The sequence below is a fragment of the Pogona vitticeps genome, chromosome 5 (genome assembly GCF_051106095.1).
Source record: "Pogona vitticeps strain Pit_001003342236 chromosome 5, PviZW2.1, whole genome shotgun sequence".
Classification (NCBI taxonomy): domain Eukaryota; kingdom Metazoa; phylum Chordata; class Lepidosauria; order Squamata; family Agamidae; genus Pogona; species Pogona vitticeps.
In genome coordinates, this window is record NC_135787.1 from 83636971 (window position 1) to 83656076 (window position 19106).

Here is a 19106-nt window from a genome sequence, read left to right on the forward strand (position 1 = left end):
GTCTCCTCTCCATCTATCGTTTTATTTATACCCAGCTTTAGGGAGACTTCTGGGACATTTTTGCTCCCAAGGTTGTGATTTGTTCTTACTATTGATATGACACCACTGGTACTTTGGGAATTCAAAAATAGTTTTCCTCCATGAAAAATACACAGGCTTGAAGTATCAAGCATACTAAATATGCTGTAATAAGAATTCTACGAGGACGTCATCGTTCCGTAGACTAAGAGTCAACTCCTTTTCGCCCTCCCAGCCTAAAGAGGGCGCTCAACATCGCACGTACCTCTCCGACAGCCCTCACAAGCCGATGGAGGGCGGAGCGGCGCAGTTACTCTAGGTAAGTACGCATGCGCACAGAAGTTCGCTCACTGCCTGGTTGGTCTTCCTTGATCTCCGCCATGAATGCGGAGAACTTTCAGAGCAGCGAAAGGCTGGTGAACTCGGCCTACGTGAGGCAGGGCTCGCAGGGCCGCCGGGCGCACGAGCTCCGGCTGCGCGCTCTTCTGGAGCAGGTAATGCCGGCGGGAGTGCTGCTTTCGTGGGTGCTGAGGGGCAGGTGGGAGGCACTGAGTTGGGTCTGGAGGCCACGCCCCCATCGGGATCGAGGCCACGCCCCCTGGTGGTTCCCTCGCGTTCAGGGTGGAGAATGGTTGTCTGTGCAAGGAAAGGCTGTGCGAGGGGGTAGAGGGAGACGCCCCCGTCGCTTTCCATGTTCTGTTTGCTTTGTGCATGGCTTGGGTTTTTATGCTGTTTTTCTTTCCGTGGGGTCAGGGCGATGTGCGCTGTTCGTCACGACCCTCTTTTGTTCTCACAACAGTCCTGCAGGGTAGCTCCGCCTGAAAGAGACTAGCCGGTGGCCTGGCAGGGTTTCCTAGTTGGCGTCCATCCCTGTGGAAGAAGAGGACAAGGGAGGGGTGCATGGATGCAGGGTTTGCTGGGGTTGGTGAAACCGCAGACTGAAATGGGTTTTTAATTGCACTAATGTAACTCCCACCAGTCACAGGATGGCAAAAAGGTCTTGAATGATGGGAGGGCTGCAGGGTCCCTCTATAAATTGTAGACAGGATCTGAACTGTGTGACGTATTAAGTTGAGCAATGAATGTTGTATACATTTCTCTGCCTGGAATTACAGAATAAAACTACACATATCTGGGCTGCTGGTATAAAATGGGGAGAAAATGCACGCAAAAGTGGTCATGAGTGTCTATGGAAATTTTTCTATGAGGGTGGGGTGGACAAGATTGCACAATGTTTGTAATTTATGCACATACCACATTACTACAACATTCCTGTGATTTTCCTTTTGGGGTGTGGACACATATGTTGTGCGTTAACAGACATTTAGATGTCTGCTACACCGTTCAGAATACAGTCAACCCTCAACTTACAAATGGCCCTACATACGGACTTTTCGATTTACGAACAGCTCCGTTGGCAAAAATTGGCATCGACTTGCGAACAGAGCTTGACCTATGAATGCAAGTCAATGCCATTTTTTTTTGCCAGCGGAGCAGTTCGTAAATGGCTCCCTGCAAAAAGGCAGGGGGAAAGGGTTGGAAATTTGAACTTCCCACCCTTCCTCCCTGCCTTTTTGCCTTCGGAGCTCTCAAAGGGCTTCCTCCAATGTTGGGGGAAAGCCCTTTGAGAGCTCCGAAGCCGCCAATTGCTGCAGCAGGGACCCCCAAGGAGGTCTCCCAGGGCTTGCCCGCCACCATGGGAGACCTCCCTGGGGGTCCCCGCCGCCATGATCGGTGCCTTTGGTGGTTTCAAAGGGCTTTTCCCCGACATCAGAGGAAGCCCTTTGAAAGTTCCAAAGGAAGGGAGGAAGGGCAGGAACTTTGAATTTCCTGTCCTTTCTCCCTGCCTTTTTGCCTTTGGAGCTCTCAAAGGGCTTTCTCCCCGACATCGGAGGAAGCCCTTTGGGAGCTCCAAAGGTGCCCATCGCGGCGGCAGGGACCCCCAGGGAGGTCTCCCATGGTGGAGAGCAAGCCCTGGGAGACCTCCCTGGGGGGCCCTGTTGCTGCAATCGGCAGCTTCGGAGCTCTCAAAGGGCTTTCCCCTGATGTCAGAGGAAGCCGTTTGAGACCTCCGAAGCCAAAAAAGCAGGTAGAAAGGGTGGGAAATTGGAATTTCCAGCCCTTTCCCCCTGCTTTTCTGCCTTTTGAAATGCTGGAATGGATTAATTCTGTTCCCATGCATTTCAGTGGGAAATGGTACTTCGACTTACGAACTTTTCAACGTACGAACGTTGTTCCAATACGGATTGAGTTTGTAAGTCGAGGTACCACTGTAAAATCTTGAGAACTGGACAGGACCTGTGTCCTAATTAGACCTGTGTCTAATCAGCTCTTGGATCCCATACATTATTGACACAGGACTGCACAAGATGGGCTCTTGGGCTACTAACTCTACATTGTACAACTTCATGTTTCTGTGATTCTAATGCAGATGAGTGTGCATCATAAACTCCCAACAAAAGTTTTTTAGAATTTTTTTTAAAAGGGGGAGGAGAAAACAAGTATGTAAGCTCAGCAGAGCAGTCTTGAAACCAAAGAAAAATTTCCCTGTATTACAGAATGATTCCCTCTGTCTTGGAAACAGTTTTGAGCACTCTGGTGATGATAGCAGAAGGAAGACTTGATAAATGGGGGAGGGAGTTCTAGAGAATTCTGGTCTGCTCGTTTTACTTTTTGTATTGTTCTGAGCCACTTACTACTGTCAAGTCATAATGGAGTTACAGAGATCCTAATAGAGCTTTCAAGGTAACTGAATTATTTAAGGAGTGTTTTTGCCAATTCCACCTCTAAACCTACTCATCCCCGGTGACTTTCCATGGCAAAGCCAGGAAGTCAGACCCAGGTCTCCTGAGTTCTAGTTCAGTGGTTCCCAACCTTGGGTATTCCAGGTGTTCATGTACTGCAACTGCCAGAAACCTCAGTCAACCCAACTTCTGGTGAAGGCTTCTGGGAATTGCAGTTGAAGAACACCTGGGGTTACCTAAGGCTGGGAACCACTGTTCTAGTCCATTATACTATCTATTACCACACTGGGTAATTTAATATATTAGGAAACAAAACAGTCTTTACTTGAATTTTGAACTGGTCAAATGTTTCTGTAACATCATCCTTTATTTCTGAAAAAAAGCCCCAGTAATGTAAGATGGTTTCCTCCCCATCTCATTAATTAACAGGGCCATTTTTAAAAAAATGTTTATACATTCTGGAAGGAAAAACAACATTTAGACTTGAATTGGAAGTATTGGAAGTTGCCGGTTTTATTATTATTTTCAAAGTAGTAGCCGTGTTAGTTTGTCTCAAAATGTTGGTGAAATTAAGGGAAAAAAGGTAGGGAAAGATGTGGAGAGAGAGAGAGAGAATATACTGTGACACATTAAAGACAAATGTATCTATTTTAGTGTGTTTACTTTTGTTGATCAAGTAGTGGATTTTGATCCATGAAAGCTCACACAGTGAATGAATCAAACTAACCACTGTCTGTTTATTTTGGGGCTGGCAGTGAAATAAATCTGTCACTCTTTAACATGCCACAATATTTTGTTCTTTGCATGTTGTGGGTTTTCCATGGTTTTTGGTCATGTTCTTAAGGTTTTTCTTCCTAACATTTCTCCAGTCTCTGTGGCCGGCAACTTCAGAGGACAGGGGTCAGAACTCTCTCTGTGCTCTGACTCCTGTCCTCTGAAGAAGCCAGCCACAGAGACTGGCGAAACGTTAGGAAGAAAAACCTTAAGAACACGGCCAAACAGCCCAGATTCTGGCCATGAAAGCCTTTGAGAATATATTTTGTTCTTTGTTTGTTTTGTTTTTTTTCCTTACAATTTTCCCGAGATGTCTTCATTGCAGTCTTTTTAGAGGGCTGAGTAAGAGGGAGCCTCTACTGCCATATCCAAGCTACACTAAAATATGTGTTTCTGCTTTTTTGTAGAATGACAATCATTTTCCATTTAGGAAGACTATTTACATAGCTTTAAAGTGAAGTAGAACATTATTTATTCAGTGTCTCCACTACATAGTGAAATCAGTTTGATACCACTTTAACTGCTATACCTCCATCCTGTGGACTCTTGGAGTTTGCAGTTTGGGGAAGTTCTGTGGATTCTCTGCTGTAGGTTAGGGAAATGCACAAGATCTCTCTAGCAGAAAATTCAAAGTTCTTCCAAAATCCAAGCCCCAAGATTCCACAAGATGGAGGCCTGAGGGTTAAACTGGTGTCAGACTGCTGCAACGGTATAGTGTAGGAATACTCCAGACATGTCTATTATTGCTGTGATGTAATTTAGTGAAAAGAAAAATACTGTGAGGAAATGTTAGGTGCTTACAAAACAGATAGAATAGTGGCCACACATTTTGGCTCGTATGTTGGCTTCCACAAGAGCAGGTAACTTTTTTTTTTTCAAATGAGAGTTGAGAATCTGGGGGTTGTGCTTTATACAATGTAGGGAAATTGGCCTGCCCTCTTCAATGAATGTTGCATAAGTCACCTCTCACTTGTATTCAGAGCTGGTAGAAATTGTGTGTACGTTGGACATCTGCATCTTGATATAGAGACTCTACAGTAGATATACAGTAGGACCCCATATCTATGGGATTGGTATCCGTGGTTTCACTTATCTGTGGTCTGAAAATATTTAAAAAATATTTTTTTAAAAAAAATAGAAAAACAGTAGGCTTCCCTTATATGTGGGATCAGTATCCACTGATTCATTTATCCATGGCCTGCAAATATTAAATTAAATATTAAAAGAAAAAAATGCGACCCCCCCACGCACCCACCCACCCACAAACAAATGTTTTACCAGAACTGGAGACTGTGCTATGAAGAATACGGTGGCGATCATCCATGTCACTCATATTCATGAGCTAATTTACATGAACCTATGAGAGGGCTGGAGGAGTCAGATAGGGAGCAGATAGGGAAGAGAGAAAGAGAGAGTCAGAGATGAGATTCTGAAGTAGAAGTTAGTCTGTAGTATTTAGAGAGGGTAGCAGAGTGAGGAGTTGAGAGTGTGGAACTTATTTTGTTTTGTTTAGTCGTTGAGTCGTATCCGACTCCTAGTGGCCCCATGGACCAGAGCATGCCAGGCCCTTCTGTCTTCCAGTGGAACTTATAGAGAGCTAAGAGAGTAAAGAGTGAAACAAGTTAATAATAATCAAATGAATACATTCAAGTCTGTGAAGAACCTGTTTAAGCGAACTGTAATCAGTAAACCTGTGTTGTTCAACTTTATACTCAGCTTGGACCTCGATCTTTCTAAGTAAATGGTTTTGACAGAGGTCAGCTGGTGGCAGCGAGGTAAAGGACATGTTGGGATACTGGCATGAGCTCTGTGTTTGGTGAAACAATCAAGGGCCAAATAGGTAAACGCGACAAATACATAGCATGGTCTCTGGCTGCTTAAAGGCCTCTCTCTTGCAAGCTTTCTACTGGGAGCCTTTGGAGCAGCTCCTCCTGCATGTTGGTTTACCCAGAGGGGGAAAAAAGTGTCAGGGCAGGGCAATCTAGGCAGGACGGGGGTGCCTCCACTGAACTTGCTTTGCGTTGAGGCCTGAGAGCATGCTGGCTAACAGCTCAGCATGCAGGTGAGGGGCCCTCCCAAGGTGGAGGCCTCTTCGCTCCACTCTCCCTTTGAGTCAGGTTTGCGTGGATCAGAAGAGGGGTTTTGTCTCTATACCTTCTGGATAGTTGGGGCAGGTGTCTGGCTTGGAGAGGGAGATGTTTGCTATAATCCATGTTTTTTCAGCATCTGTGGGGAGTGGGCTTTGAACCAATCCGCCATGGATATGGGAGTCCTACTGTACATATTTTCACAATGTATTTACTAGAACTGGCCATTAGAGAGAATCAGAGACCATACTATGCATTTTTATTATTAAAGAATGCATTGCTTGGTCTCTGGCTCCTTGTACTGGACAGTTCTGGTAATACATGGTGAAAATACTTTTTTTGTTTTGTTTTTCTCTTTTACCATGCTACATATAGCATTCACTATTATATGTGGTTTTCAGAATCCATCGGAACATGACTTGGAATCCATCCCCCCCCCCCATGGATATGGAGGTCCTACTGTTTAAGGGGGGAAGCTTTCTAGGCACACAGTTTTGCTCCAGCAGGAAATATTGCTCAGGAGGAATAGTGACCAGCTCTTCCCTGTAATCTAGGAGTGTAATGTTTCTTTTCTGCAGAGTGTTAGTGAGACTGCAATAGCACAAGTCACACGTGAAGAAAGTAAAAGTGCTATAGTGCTTTGTTTCTGCTCTTGAGAATAGGAAAACTCAGAACCTCCTTCAAACCAAATGCCTGTAGCATTCAGTTCTTGGATTGTTTTTTCTTCATCATCATAGCCATAGAATTGTGAAGACCAACTCATGATTCAGCTGTCATCATGAGATATAACTAAATCCCACTGAAAGCAGTGACAAACTTTAAGTGTGTTAGCCTCAAAAATGATGAAACTGATGTAAGTCTGATTATACTGATTACAATAGTTCAGCCACCTAGGTTTGAGAAACTTGTGGTCCTTGAGGTGTAGTTAGACCAACTCTTATCATCCCTAATTACTAGGAGTTAAAGTCTGAAAACATCTAAAGAAACACATGTTCCTCAGCCCTTCTGTAAGGAAAAAAGAAGGAAAAAAGAACAATGTTTGATTATGTATGCTTCACCGGCATTGTATTTACTTGTGCTTTGTTTTGTTTTGTTTTTATTTTGTTTTTATTTATTTTTTGAAGGGCAAATGTCCTGAAGATGCATGGGATGAAAGCACCATTGAACTTTTTCTTCATGAACTAGCAATTATGGATAGCAATAATTTTCTGGGCAACTGTGGTGTAGGTGAAAGGGAAGGAAGAATTGCATCAGGGCTAGTAGCCCGCCGGCATTACAGGTAAATACTGCTTTTTAAGGCTGTTTAGATTTTCATTGCCTTGTTGCTGAGTGGAGCACTTGTGCCCCTCCAGTTCTTGCACTTTGCCTTGCAGCAGTTCTAGCCAGTAGTCAGGAACGGGGAGTTCATCAACAACTGAAGGTGCAAAAATTGGCTGGCATGAAGCACTTTTTGGTACGGTAAAAATCTGAAAAATATTCCTTATTGGTATGTTAACAAGTGCTAGCTTAGTGAAATTGAATTTTTGAGCGAAGAAACAAGTGATGTATTCTTCTTTTGCACTTCAACTTAATTAATTTTACAGTGGAACACTAATCAGAATTCTGCCTCTGCCTTCTATGTATTAAAGGAAAAATGTACTGAACATCAGTTACATGCAGAGATATTGAATTATGGGAGTTGCATTTTTAAATGACCCTTATGACAGATTAATTGCTGCTAACATGAGCAAAAGCCCATTAAAATTGATTTTATTCAAATGAAGCAGAGCTTATGGGCAACAGACTTTAATAGTCTGAAGTACTAGGTCATCTGCTACTTAATTGGTCTACTTTATAATTTAGAGCTGATTTGGCTGTTTTATAATTCCATAAACAATGTATTTTAAAATATATGCTTATGGTGTTGTTCCAAACAGTATGCAATTTTTATTCCTGTTGTCATCTCAGTAAAGTGTACATTCTAGTTCTTTAAACTATTGAACTTTTTTTGATTGATTGATATATACACAATCATTCTCCAAGTCCTCAGCATATGACAGAGGGAGGAGAAGAACTGATCCACCTTCAAGTGGCCTTTGCAGAAAGCAGAGTCGGTGTAAAATACCTCCCTTGTTTCTGTCATCTGCTGAAACCACTCATGAAATTAAATAAGTTTCATCTTCTGCCTCCAGTTGTCCTGGCATGTACAGAGGGCAACAGTCTTATTTCACTTTAGAAAAGGGAAGAAATTGTGTGAGAGACTTGCAACATATGGGGAATATTAAGGTTCCTTGGTCTGTGTCTCAGCACAGCAGCAGCTATTCAAACCACGCTGTGGGAGAGGAAGAGGTGAAGTCTAGGCAGGTCTTTCATATTGGCCTCTAATATTAAGAGAACTGTTTGTAACTCACAGTATTTGTTAGACTGTTGTGGTGCTGGAATTTTGGTGAGGGGAATTCTGCAAGCCTTAATGATAACCTGTGGTGGCTTTGTGCCTCTCCCTCTCTTCCTATCCCAATTATCTTGTTTACTGCTCCATGCCATGGTTCTCTTCTGTTGAGAAGTACTTTGCATTTTAAAACACTGCTTATTTTGCTAATCCAGGCAGTATCTGGAAGTTGAGTCATGGCAACTGAACCTCTTTCTTGTTAGGTTGAAACGTTTTGCTGCTCATCCAAGCAGCTTCTTCAGTAGTGAAACGTTTCAACCTAACAAGAAAGAAGTCCAGTTGCCATGACTCAACCTCCAGATAATCTCACCTGGATGACTGAGAATCTTCACAAATATCCAAAGAGTATGTGTTTATTGTTTTAGTTGTCATGTCATCAAAGGGAAAATGCTAGTTCTTAAACCGTCATAGGATCTCCTTTGCACTGAAGTGGCCGCCCTAATGGTTGCCTGCTGCTGTGCTGTTAGAATCAGTACTTAGAGATCTCCCTGCATCAGTTCTCAGGGTCATAAGTAGAAATGGGCATGAACCGCTGGTTTGGCTGTTGGGTGCAGTTCGTTTCCTGGCCAAACAACGGATCTGCAGTTTAGCGTCCCTCCCCCTACAGCACTCAAACACTCAGCAGCTCCCCACCCTGTCTCCTACAGGCTCTGTCACTGAGTGGCCACCCACTGGAGGGGGTGGGGCACCAAATCATGAATCAGCTGTTTGTCCAGGAAATGAACTGCACCAAACCAGTAGTTGGTGCCGATCTCTATCCATAAGAATAATTATGTATTCTGCTGCTTGCACATAATGATAGGCTCAAGCTTCTGTAGGATGAAGCTGCAAAACATGAGACCCACTAAGCCAAATACAGCTCACCACCCGTATATTATGACCTTCTGGATGTTGAAAAGCCTTTCCGTGCTTGTAGTGCTATGAGGGCGGCAAAAATAGGAAAGCTGTCAAGTCTCCTTGTTGGCTGCATTTGGTTCAATGGCCAAAATCTACTGAAGAAACATAGGATGGGGAATCATGTAAACATTCCCCCACTCCAGCAGGCTTCCTTTGTTGTACCTGGTCTCTCACTGATTGTAAAGACGGTCACGTGACTGGTTGTACAATAGAGGTCTGGGTTGGCAGGAAAGACTCATGCATGCAGTTTTTCTTAATAGCATTTTGACCAGTGAATCATGTTCTTTCTACATCTGTATCATTTTTACAGTGGTGAATACGGTAACCGATTTCACAGGTAACTGAATACACTGAGTCTGATCACCGGATAATTCATGATACTGGATTTCATTTAGTCACAGTGTGTGACTTTGTATGACTTCAGGATACCTGTTGTGATGTTGCTAGTTAGGGAGGACACTGATCTTGCTCAAGTGGTCTTCCTTTTATGTAGCAAGATGTTTCCCTGTTCTCTACCTCACGTCTCTCAATTTTTCAAAACAGATTTTGAGGGTTTGTGGGGCATTGCCAATGATGAAGGATCACCTCCTCTTTCCATTCAAGGAAGCTGTTATGTCAGTTTAAGGGGTTAGCTGGATATACCTTGTAATGTTTGCCATTGTTGAATTATGCCTTTCTTCCCCATCCAACATGCTTTTCTGTTTCCAGATTGATCCATGGGATTGGACGGTCAGGTGATATTTCTGCTGTCCAGCCAAAAGCAGCAGGCTCTAGTCTCTTGAACAAGCTTACTAATTCAATTGTCTTGGATGTTATAAAACTTGCTGGTAAGGAGGAAAGCCAAACATGTGTTCCTTTACATGAACATAATAATTGAAACTCATTTGGTGTTCATATGTGATTTGCATTTTACTTTTTCAGGTGTCAAGACAGCAGCTAGCTGCTTTGTGGTCCCCATGGCAACTGGCATGAGCCTAACATTGTGTTTCTTGACACTGCGGCACAAGAGACCAAAGGCAAAGTACATTATCTGGCCCCGTATAGACCAAAAATCCTGTTTCAAGTCAATGATTACTGCAGGTAATGAACTGTATAAATGGGGATACTGGCAACTTACTTAACATACATTGCTGCTTTCAAGCTTATACTTTGTAGGTGTGGCATTATGCAAGCAGACAGTAGTGGTTCTCACCTCTTCAGAACATACAGTAAATCAAGTCTACACAAGTTAAATTACTGAGATGGCACATTTAGTAATACAAGTCCATTGGGATGCTTGGCTTGATAGTTCAGATGTTTTGAAAGACCTGCATTAAATATACTGTAGCTTGCTAGAAGCCTGAAATCAACCATTCTAAATCACCACATCATATGCATAATTCTGTTTCTTCATCTTATTATTTCCATTTACTGATTTTCTAATCAACTCTGCAATATATGCTTTCTTATTGCCAGGCTCTCATTGAGGATTTTTCTGATGATTTGTAAGCCCTACACTTCTTCTATAGAAAACATATGGATTTTCATTATGTAATTGCTGATCTTTCCACTTCAGAAATTACAACATTTGTGAACATTTTGTAGCATCCCAGCTGCTTGGTCTGTGACTAAGAGGGAGCTTGCTGAGAAACACTATTGACAGAGGATCTCATGGATATATCCAGTTATAATTCTCAGCTAGAACAGACCCATTCAATCAGTGGAACTTTTCTAAGCAGCATTTGTAGAATTTCCATAAATGGAATAGGGCTTTTTAAGGGACTAATGTAGACCCTGATGTTGGGAAAGTGTGAAGGCAAGAGAAGGGGGTGACAGAGGACGAAATGGTGGGACAGTGTCATCGAAGCAACCAACATGAATTTGACCCAACTCCGGGAGGCAGTGGAAGACAGGAGGGCCTGGCGTGCTCTGATCCTTGGGGTCACGAAGAGTCAGACACGACTAAACAGCAACAACAAAAGGGACTAATAACTAGATTTAGCCTTTAATATCTCTAATAACTGCTGGGAAAAATAAATGTAGTAACTCATAAAGGATGGGTATAATATAAGTTTGTGAAAAAATATAGAGGTTTGTGTCATATAAGTGTAAAGATGAATTGAAGTATCGTGGAATAACTCACATTCACTGCATTCGGAAGCATTTGTTTTCAGAACAGAAATTGTGTGTTCGAGCATTTTCAGCACACTTAAAATTATGTTTGCCTTCTCTCCATTAATTGGTCCTTTTCATAGACACAATCTAGATGCTTTCGTATAGGCCTCACCATGTGTTGTTCCTACCCCCCAACTCAGAAATAGGCAACCCCAAACAACCCCAGATTTAGAATAGGTCACATACATTGAAAAACAAAAAATAGCTGACATAAATTGAAAAATTAATTTTTGCTTATCTTGAAAGAACTATTGGCCTCACCCGCTTTTCTTTATTTGGAAAGATCCAGCCTGTAAAAGCTGAAATATTGGCACTCAAAAATACTTTTTAAATATTTGAAAGATTGTCATGCAGAGAAGGGGCAGAATCTATTCTCAATCATCCCAGAAGGCAAGACATGTAATATTGGGCTCAAGTTAAAGGAAGCCAGATTTAGGCTATACGTATATCAAGAAAACAATAGTTAGAGCAGTATGTCAGTGGAATCGGTTAACTTGGGAGGTGGTGAGTGCTTCAGTGTTGGTGGCATTCAAGAGAAAATTAGTTAACCAACTATCAAATCTTTGATTTGGCTTTCTGCATTGAGCAAGGACTTAATGGCCTTGTAGGCCCCTTCCCACTCAATTATGCTATGATACATTATAGCTTTATGGGTGGTGGAGGGAGATATTTCGAGGGATGCAGGGCAACTTAAGAGAGTCAAAAGACAGGTGTTCTTTAGAATCAAGAAAAAACAAATTTGTTTTAAAGAAAGTAATGGAGTGACAGTCCTCCAGATGTAGTATACTGTATAATTTTGTAAGGAATATACAGAGCATTTCTGCCTTACAAAAGCACGGAGCAGGTTTGTTTGTCCTAGCCTTCAGCGCTTTCAGTAAATATTCTCTAGGGATTCCTGAGACCAGGTTTCTGACACAATTTTTTAAAAACAGATAATAACTTCAGGTCTGGGGCAGTCGGAACTTTTGAACCTGTCAGTCAAGATCCAGTTAGCTGACACTGAGGAGGAGAACATTTTGAAAAACAACCCTGACAGTTGCTTTGTGTTTGAGTGAGAAGTGGTTAGCTGGTGAAAAAAAGGAGTTGGCTTTTTGGATTTTCCCCTCCTTGTAAATCTCTTTGTGAATAGTAAAGAACACAAGAGGATATCCTATAGACCAGCGGTCCCCAACCTTTTCCCAACAGCAGACCATTTGGGGGGGGCATGTCGAGCTCACAGGGGGGGTGTTGCGCTTACGCAGGGCATGTTGTGCTCGGAGGGGTGTGTCACGCTTGTACACATCCAGGGGTTGTTGCACTCGTGGGCCATATCACACTGTTGCGTGTGCATGTGGAGTGTGTGTGTGTCCTGCTGCCACCAGTGTGGGGCACCTTTTTGCCTGGTGGGCTTGATGGGGGTTTTCTATAGCACCAAAGGGAAGAGAGGGAGCTGCACGTTTTGTGCTGCCAGAAGAGCACATAAAGACAAGGCTAGCTGTATTGCCAGGGAACAGATAAACCAATTTTGGTTCTCATGACACCTTAAGGAAGCACGGGCAAAAGGCCTGTGTTTTTTGCCTTCAGAAGTAGCCAAGCAGAAGCAGTTGGACAATAGGCATGATTGGTTTACAGTACTGTATATTGTATTCGCAAAGACTTTCACGGCTGGGATCTAATGGTTGTTGTGGGTTTTTCGGGCTCTTTGGCCGTGTTCTGAAGGTTGTTCTTCCTGGCGTTTCGCCGGTCTCTGTGGCCGGCATCTTCGGGGGACAGCGCTCTGTGCTCTGGTGTAGTTGCCTTGGGAGTAGAGTATTTATGGCTGTGAGATAGGCTTTTGTCTTTTTCACCCATATACAGAAAAAGACAAAAGCCTATCTCATAGCCGTAAATACTGCCCTCCCAAGCCAACGGCACCAGAGCACAGAGTGCTGTCCTCTGAAGATGCCGGCCACAGAGACTGGCAAAACGTTAGGAAGAACAACCTTCAGAACATGGCCAAAGAGCCCGAAAAACCCACAACAACCAGTACTGTATATTGTTGGGAGAAAAATGAGAAGTGCCATAAGGCTTTGGAGCTGCTGCAGGAAGTCCTAGCTCAACAAAGCAAGTGTCAGTAGGCCTTGATATGCAAAGTTAGCTGTGGATTTCCAGCTTTGGATGGAATTTGGACTTGATGGCCCTTCCGCTTCCACAATTCTAGGATTCTATGATATGCTGAACTTCTTCAGTATTCTGGCTTGTTAAGATGCCATGTGTTTATAATTGCTGAAAGAACTTTAGTGTATAAAATAGCTGTGTGCCAGATTGTAGCCAATAAGACTGATTCAAAGACTTCTAGTATTATTTTGTATGAAAGTAACCATTTTACAGGAACTGGGGGATTGCCTGTTTGTTTAGTTAAAAAAAAACACCAGAGAAGCTTGCATGCATAGAACAGTCAACTTACAGGAGCCCTTTGATATATGTATTCATTTATTTGTGCACTTGAAGGCATGTAGAGCAAGGCCAGTTTTTTAAAAAGGTAATACTCTCGTTTTTACTAGAAGCTTGACTGTTTTTTTTTCCACCAGGGAAAAGTTTTGAAAACACTTTTAAAATTAATCAGTACAATAGTATCAAATGTGTCTTGTCTACATAAAATTCAGCTACACAAAATTCTTTTGCCCTTTTATTTTGCCTTTTTATTGTATTTTAAATGCTGTAAGCCGCCCAGAGACCTTCGGGTAGTGTGGGCGGCATATAAGTTAAATAAATACATAAAATGAATAAATAAAATTTGCAGTAGAGGGATCATTCAGACACACTTTGTATCTTTTGCTCCACTTTCGTTTAGGCTTCCATAAGGTTTTCTCACCAGAGATCTGGAGGACAATGAATGGCAGCAGGGTGACCTTCTGGTTTCTTAATGCATTATCTATTTACTAGATTACTGATATCTAGAAATGGGCACTTAATCTTCATATCTCGGGGATACCACTTCAGTGCAGAGGCAGGACGTGGTGTCTTCCCATTCAGGCAATGAATGGTCAGCTGCGTGGGGAAGTGGGGAAGGGCTGGCCAGGCTGCTGCAGGGTTTGGGCGCTGCAAACAATGAAAGATCTCAGGGCCTCACAGAGCCCAGTGAGTGGCCCAGCCAGTTTTGGGGGAGGAATTTGGTCTCCTGTGGGTCACGTTTGTATCCCCAAGATACAACTATGAAGTGCCCATGTCTATTGATGTTTAAAAAAAATAATGCTGAATTTGGAAAGTTGTGAACAAATGAGGCAAACAAAGAAAGGGATAGTTTAAACATTCAAATGAAGAAAGCTTATTGATGCCCACTCATATATTGTTTTTGTTGGCTGGACTAGGTTTTGAGCCTGTGGTGATAGAAAATGTATTAGAAGGTGATGAACTACGTACAGACCTCAAGGCAGTGGAAGCTAAAATCCAGGATCTTGGGGCCGATAATATTCTTTGTATTCATTCCACCACATCGTGTTTTGCTCCCAGGGTACCTGACAGGTAAATAAATCCACATGTAAATATTTGATAGCTATAATCAGTATTGTGAGTTTGAAGGTGATAAGGGAAGATACTGGCCATGATTGGCTGGGCTTCTGTAAGGACTATGACAGATAAAATAACCTCTGTTTTTCACTGATTGAGCTGTTTATAAGTTAGAATGGGATGGAGCAGTCACAGAATTTAGGCAAGCAAAAGCTTAATGAGGAGAAGACGGGAACAAGCTAAAGAAAGTACTGAAGAGGGAGTTGGGGAAGAAGTATTGGAGGAAGCAGTGGTCCCCAGCAGTGAGAAGTAGAGTAGGTATGTGGAAGAAACTTTAGACAAGAATGAAAACTAGGAAGTGTTAGCAGAAACATGAACTACTTATGGACCATAGCTCAGTAGGAAGGAAGGTTAATAATACATTTATTTGGTATAATTTGCCTGATATTTGATGCAGGCATATGATGAGGATCCAAATAATTAGCATATTTATAGTCAAGTTTAGAAATGGGTGGATATAATGAGGGTCCAGCCCCATGGGGCTGGACGGTCCACTCACTGATCCACCTCTGCTGCGGGTGCCGCAGAGCCTTCCAATGACTCCGAAGAGCGCATTTGGCTCGCCATTCCTGGCAGGAGGCGGGACGACAAGCCTCTCTGCTAGGCCGAAGAGTGGCTCACCAAACGCACTCTTTGGAGCCACTGGAAGGCTCCGCGGTGCCCGCGGCAGTGGCGGATCAGTGAATGGACCATCCGGGCCCATGGGGCTGGCCCCTCGCTATGTCCACCTGTGCGGGGGTGTTCGTATACAAATACCTCCATCTCTAGTCAAGTTTCAAAGCTGATCTTTTTCTTGCTGGAACCCAAATAAGAGATATACAGCCAGCAGAATAAGCAAACAAATTCCAAAAACTTGGTGGAAGATGAAAATAATTGTCATACTGAAACCAGGCAAAGAACCATCAAACCCCAAAAGCTACAGGACAATATCCCTACTATGCCTCTGGTACAAAGTGTTTACATGAATGATATTAAACCACCTAGCCCCTAAAATGGAAGTTATTCTAATTCCAGAAAAGACAGGTTTTAAACTTGGCAAGAGCTATATGGCTCAAATCTTAAATCTAATCCAGCACATAAAAGATGGTTTCGAAACATAAAATAACTGGAGCAGTGTTTATTGACCTTAGAGTGGCATATGATACTGCTGCTCGGAAAGCTTTACCTCCCTACTAAAGATCATGGACTAACACAAATGGTTCTTGTAATTCAAAACTGAAGGCTCTTTGTTGAATTTCAAGGGAGGCATAATCACTGGATAAAACAAAGGAATGGTCTCTCACATGTTAGCGTCCTGGTACCATTACTTTCTAACATTTACACAAATGATCAGCCAGTATTCCCATACTTTAGGAGTTACATCTATACTGATGATCTTGCCTTGACAGTCTAGGGGGAAATTTTGGAGACCATTGAGTACCAGCCAATCTCTGCATTAGAAAATCTTTCTTTATATTATAAATACAATTAGCTAAAACTAGACCAGTTAAAAACACAGGTCTGTGCTTTCCACTTAAAGAACAGAGAAGCAGGGAGGAGACTGAGTTAGCTTGGAAGGCAAGATTTTGAAAAATTGCCCTACACCAAAATATTTGGCTCGGACCCTACCTACAAAAAAATATCTAAACACCAAACAGAAAGTTGCTGTCAGCAATAAAACAGTTAGGAGACTAGATGGATCAAACTGCGGTACTCATCCCCAAACAATAAGAACAGCAGCTTTGTCTCTGTGCTACTTCACAGCAGACTATGCTATGGCATAAATGACAACGTGCCAAGCAAGTGAATGTAGCTGTTAGTGAATCATGCAGGATTATTACTGGTTGCCGGAAAACTTACCCCATTGAAAAAGTCTATTATTTGGACAGCATTGCCTCTTTAGAAGTACATCAAGAGGTGCTAGCAAATAATGAATGAAATAAAGTAATACAGTACCAAACCTATCCATTTCATGGACACCAACTAGTGGTTCTAAAGCTTGGGTCCCAGAAATCCTGGCCAGCACAGCTAGTGGTGAAGGGAGTTTTAATTCAAGAACATCCGGGGACCCAAGATTGGGAACTGGTATTTATTTTTTATTTATTTGTTTATTTTATTTGTATCCCGCCTATCTGGTCAATACGACCACTCTGGTCAATACGAGCCATGCTACCACAGACAATGGCTAAAATAAAGGAAAAGTTTTCTGCGTACCTCTTAAGGTCTGAAGAGGCTGGGCTTAAACTTATGGAGAGCAAAAACAACACACCTTGCCAAATGGATGAATGCTGAAGAGTGTCTCCAACTAGAACAAAACTCTAGCTGGACCATCTGGAAGTCACTTAATAGACTTCAAAGTGAAGTAGGAAGATCAAAGAATAGTCAAGTAAAATAAAACTGCTTGTGCATACGACAATTTTTTTGTAATCAGTGTAGCAATTGTGTGCATGGATTTTATGCCCCACCATGTGTACAAAAGAGATCTGGCAAATGGTCGAGATAATGCTATTGATGTAGCTTGCTTCTTGTCAAAAATAGTCTAATTATCTTAACATTTTAAGTTGCTTTAATTTTACCCATATTTCATATACATCCATAATTTTAAATTGTGCTATGTGCTGAAAGAAAGAAAGAAAGAAAGAAAGAAAGAAAGAAAGAAAGAATCGATTGGTACAGTTTTACCACTTCAGAGTGCAGGGATGGAATTGTTCTCCCTTAGGGAGACAAACCTTCCTACATACAGAAAACTAGCATTTCAGAAGAGGAGTTTTAGGCCAGCCTTCTCCCTGGTATGTTACCTTTACATATGCATGGAGATTTTACATGCTGACCTGTTCAGCAAGTAGCCTAAGCCAAACACTGTAGTAGAAGATATCTGCTAGCATTGCTGGACTTCTTTCAATGCTCCTCTCTCTTGAAGCTCTTGATGCTGCCCAAAATCCCCAGGAGGACCCCACAGTTTCCCTGGGCATATGGAAGGCTGCAGGATGGATGGAGAAATTGCCCCCCTCTCGTGGTTTGGCCAATAGAAGTAATTCAGTCCATAAAAGAACCTTGTTGAGTCCCACTCAGTGTAATATTTGGATGCTTTTATCTGGTCTTCTTCAAGAATTCAAAAAGATAAGAGGAGTGCTTTTTAAGTAGGAAGAATATAGAATGAATAACATAAGGGGAATATAGCCCCAAAACAAAGAAGGTGGGCAGAGGAATGCTATCTCACTAAGTTTAGATTAATGATTGTACCAGGATTGTAGCCTGGAGGAAGGTGTCATTCACAAACAGCAATTCTTGAGGGGCTATACATAAACTTGATCCTTCATTTTCAGCTGCTAGAACTATTTGATGATAAGTGACTTCTTTAATATGTTTTGTTTCTGCTGCTTTTTTAAATGATGTGTTAGTATGGAGCTTATAGCAACAGTTGCTTGGCACTTCTGCAGTATATGATCAGAATAAAAATACTTAAACTTCTTTGGCATTCTATAAAGATGCATGAAAGCCCATTTTGTGAACTTTGAATCTGTCAACAAAATTTGTATAGCCACAATAACAAACACCACTAAATAGAATATTAAAGATAAGAGGACATAACCCCTCCTTCTCCTGTATACAAGATCAGATTGTGTTACAGTTTTGTCCGTTTGAGCTTGTGAATAGGAGACAAAGAGAAACCAGTAAATTTTGATTACAGAATAATGAGGCTCTTTCTCTTCCAGTTTGTATTGTCTTTCAAGTAATGGTGAAATAACATCTGACATATGTTGGAAATGAATGCATTTAATGTTTGCAAATATTTGAATATCTCTCCAGTCATGAAATAAGAAGCATAGGCGTTGTTGTTATAAGTTTAATTATGCCTATTAGCATGTTTATATCATTTTGAATTCTCACATTATAGGAGTAGTAAACATCCTTTACTTCCTTATTATAGTCTCCATTTCTTTCTTAGTTTACCACTGACTTCATCTTTAGACTTTTATCGTGCCCTAATTTTTCTTTCTTTCGTTTTCATTTCTATGTTACCTTTCTCTTTTCGAATGAAAATGCAGTTGGTATCTCATCAGTTGGTATTCCCCAAAGATATTTCAAATATGGTGTCCCTTTTCCAAAGTATTCTGCTTCTGGCCTATAAATTATTGGTTTGATATGTCAGCAATTCCAAGAGAATCCTGGAGTTTCTTGGGAGCTTAGGGATGTTGTAGTAAGAAGGTAAATAACAGTGGAGAAGCTGCACTGAATATAGCCTGACTGCTACTACCCATTTCTGCTGCGATGTATCGGTCCATGGGAGTCCTGAGTAGGTCTCTCTTCAATTATATGGGTCTACAATGAGACAGTAGGCCCAGTCTAGAAATATAGCAACAGTGTGTTCATCAGTGAATCCTAAAACATGCCCTAGAATTTTCTTTCTATGCTGTAGATCTTTTGTGAATTTTCACACAACAGATTAAACATGAATTTGAAACAAACAAACAGATAATATAATATTTTCAGCAG

At 41.9% G+C, this 19106-nt stretch overlaps 1 protein-coding gene across 1 annotated transcript in view; it reads left to right on the plus strand.

The window, feature by feature from the left end:
• The first annotated feature begins 341 nt into the window (after nt 1-341).
• Nucleotides 342-19106, plus strand: part of SEPSECS (Sep (O-phosphoserine) tRNA:Sec (selenocysteine) tRNA synthase) — a 55858-nt gene continuing 37093 nt past the window's right edge. Inside the window, exons 1-5 of the mRNA XM_020780421.3 lie at nt 342-512; nt 6748-6902; nt 9657-9775; nt 9870-10028; nt 14432-14585. Of these exons, the coding sequence (XP_020636080.2) occupies nt 348-512; nt 6748-6902; nt 9657-9775; nt 9870-10028; nt 14432-14585 (752 nt within the window). The 5' untranslated portion in view covers nt 342-347. The remainder of the gene's footprint in view (nt 513-6747; nt 6903-9656; nt 9776-9869; nt 10029-14431; nt 14586-19106) is intronic.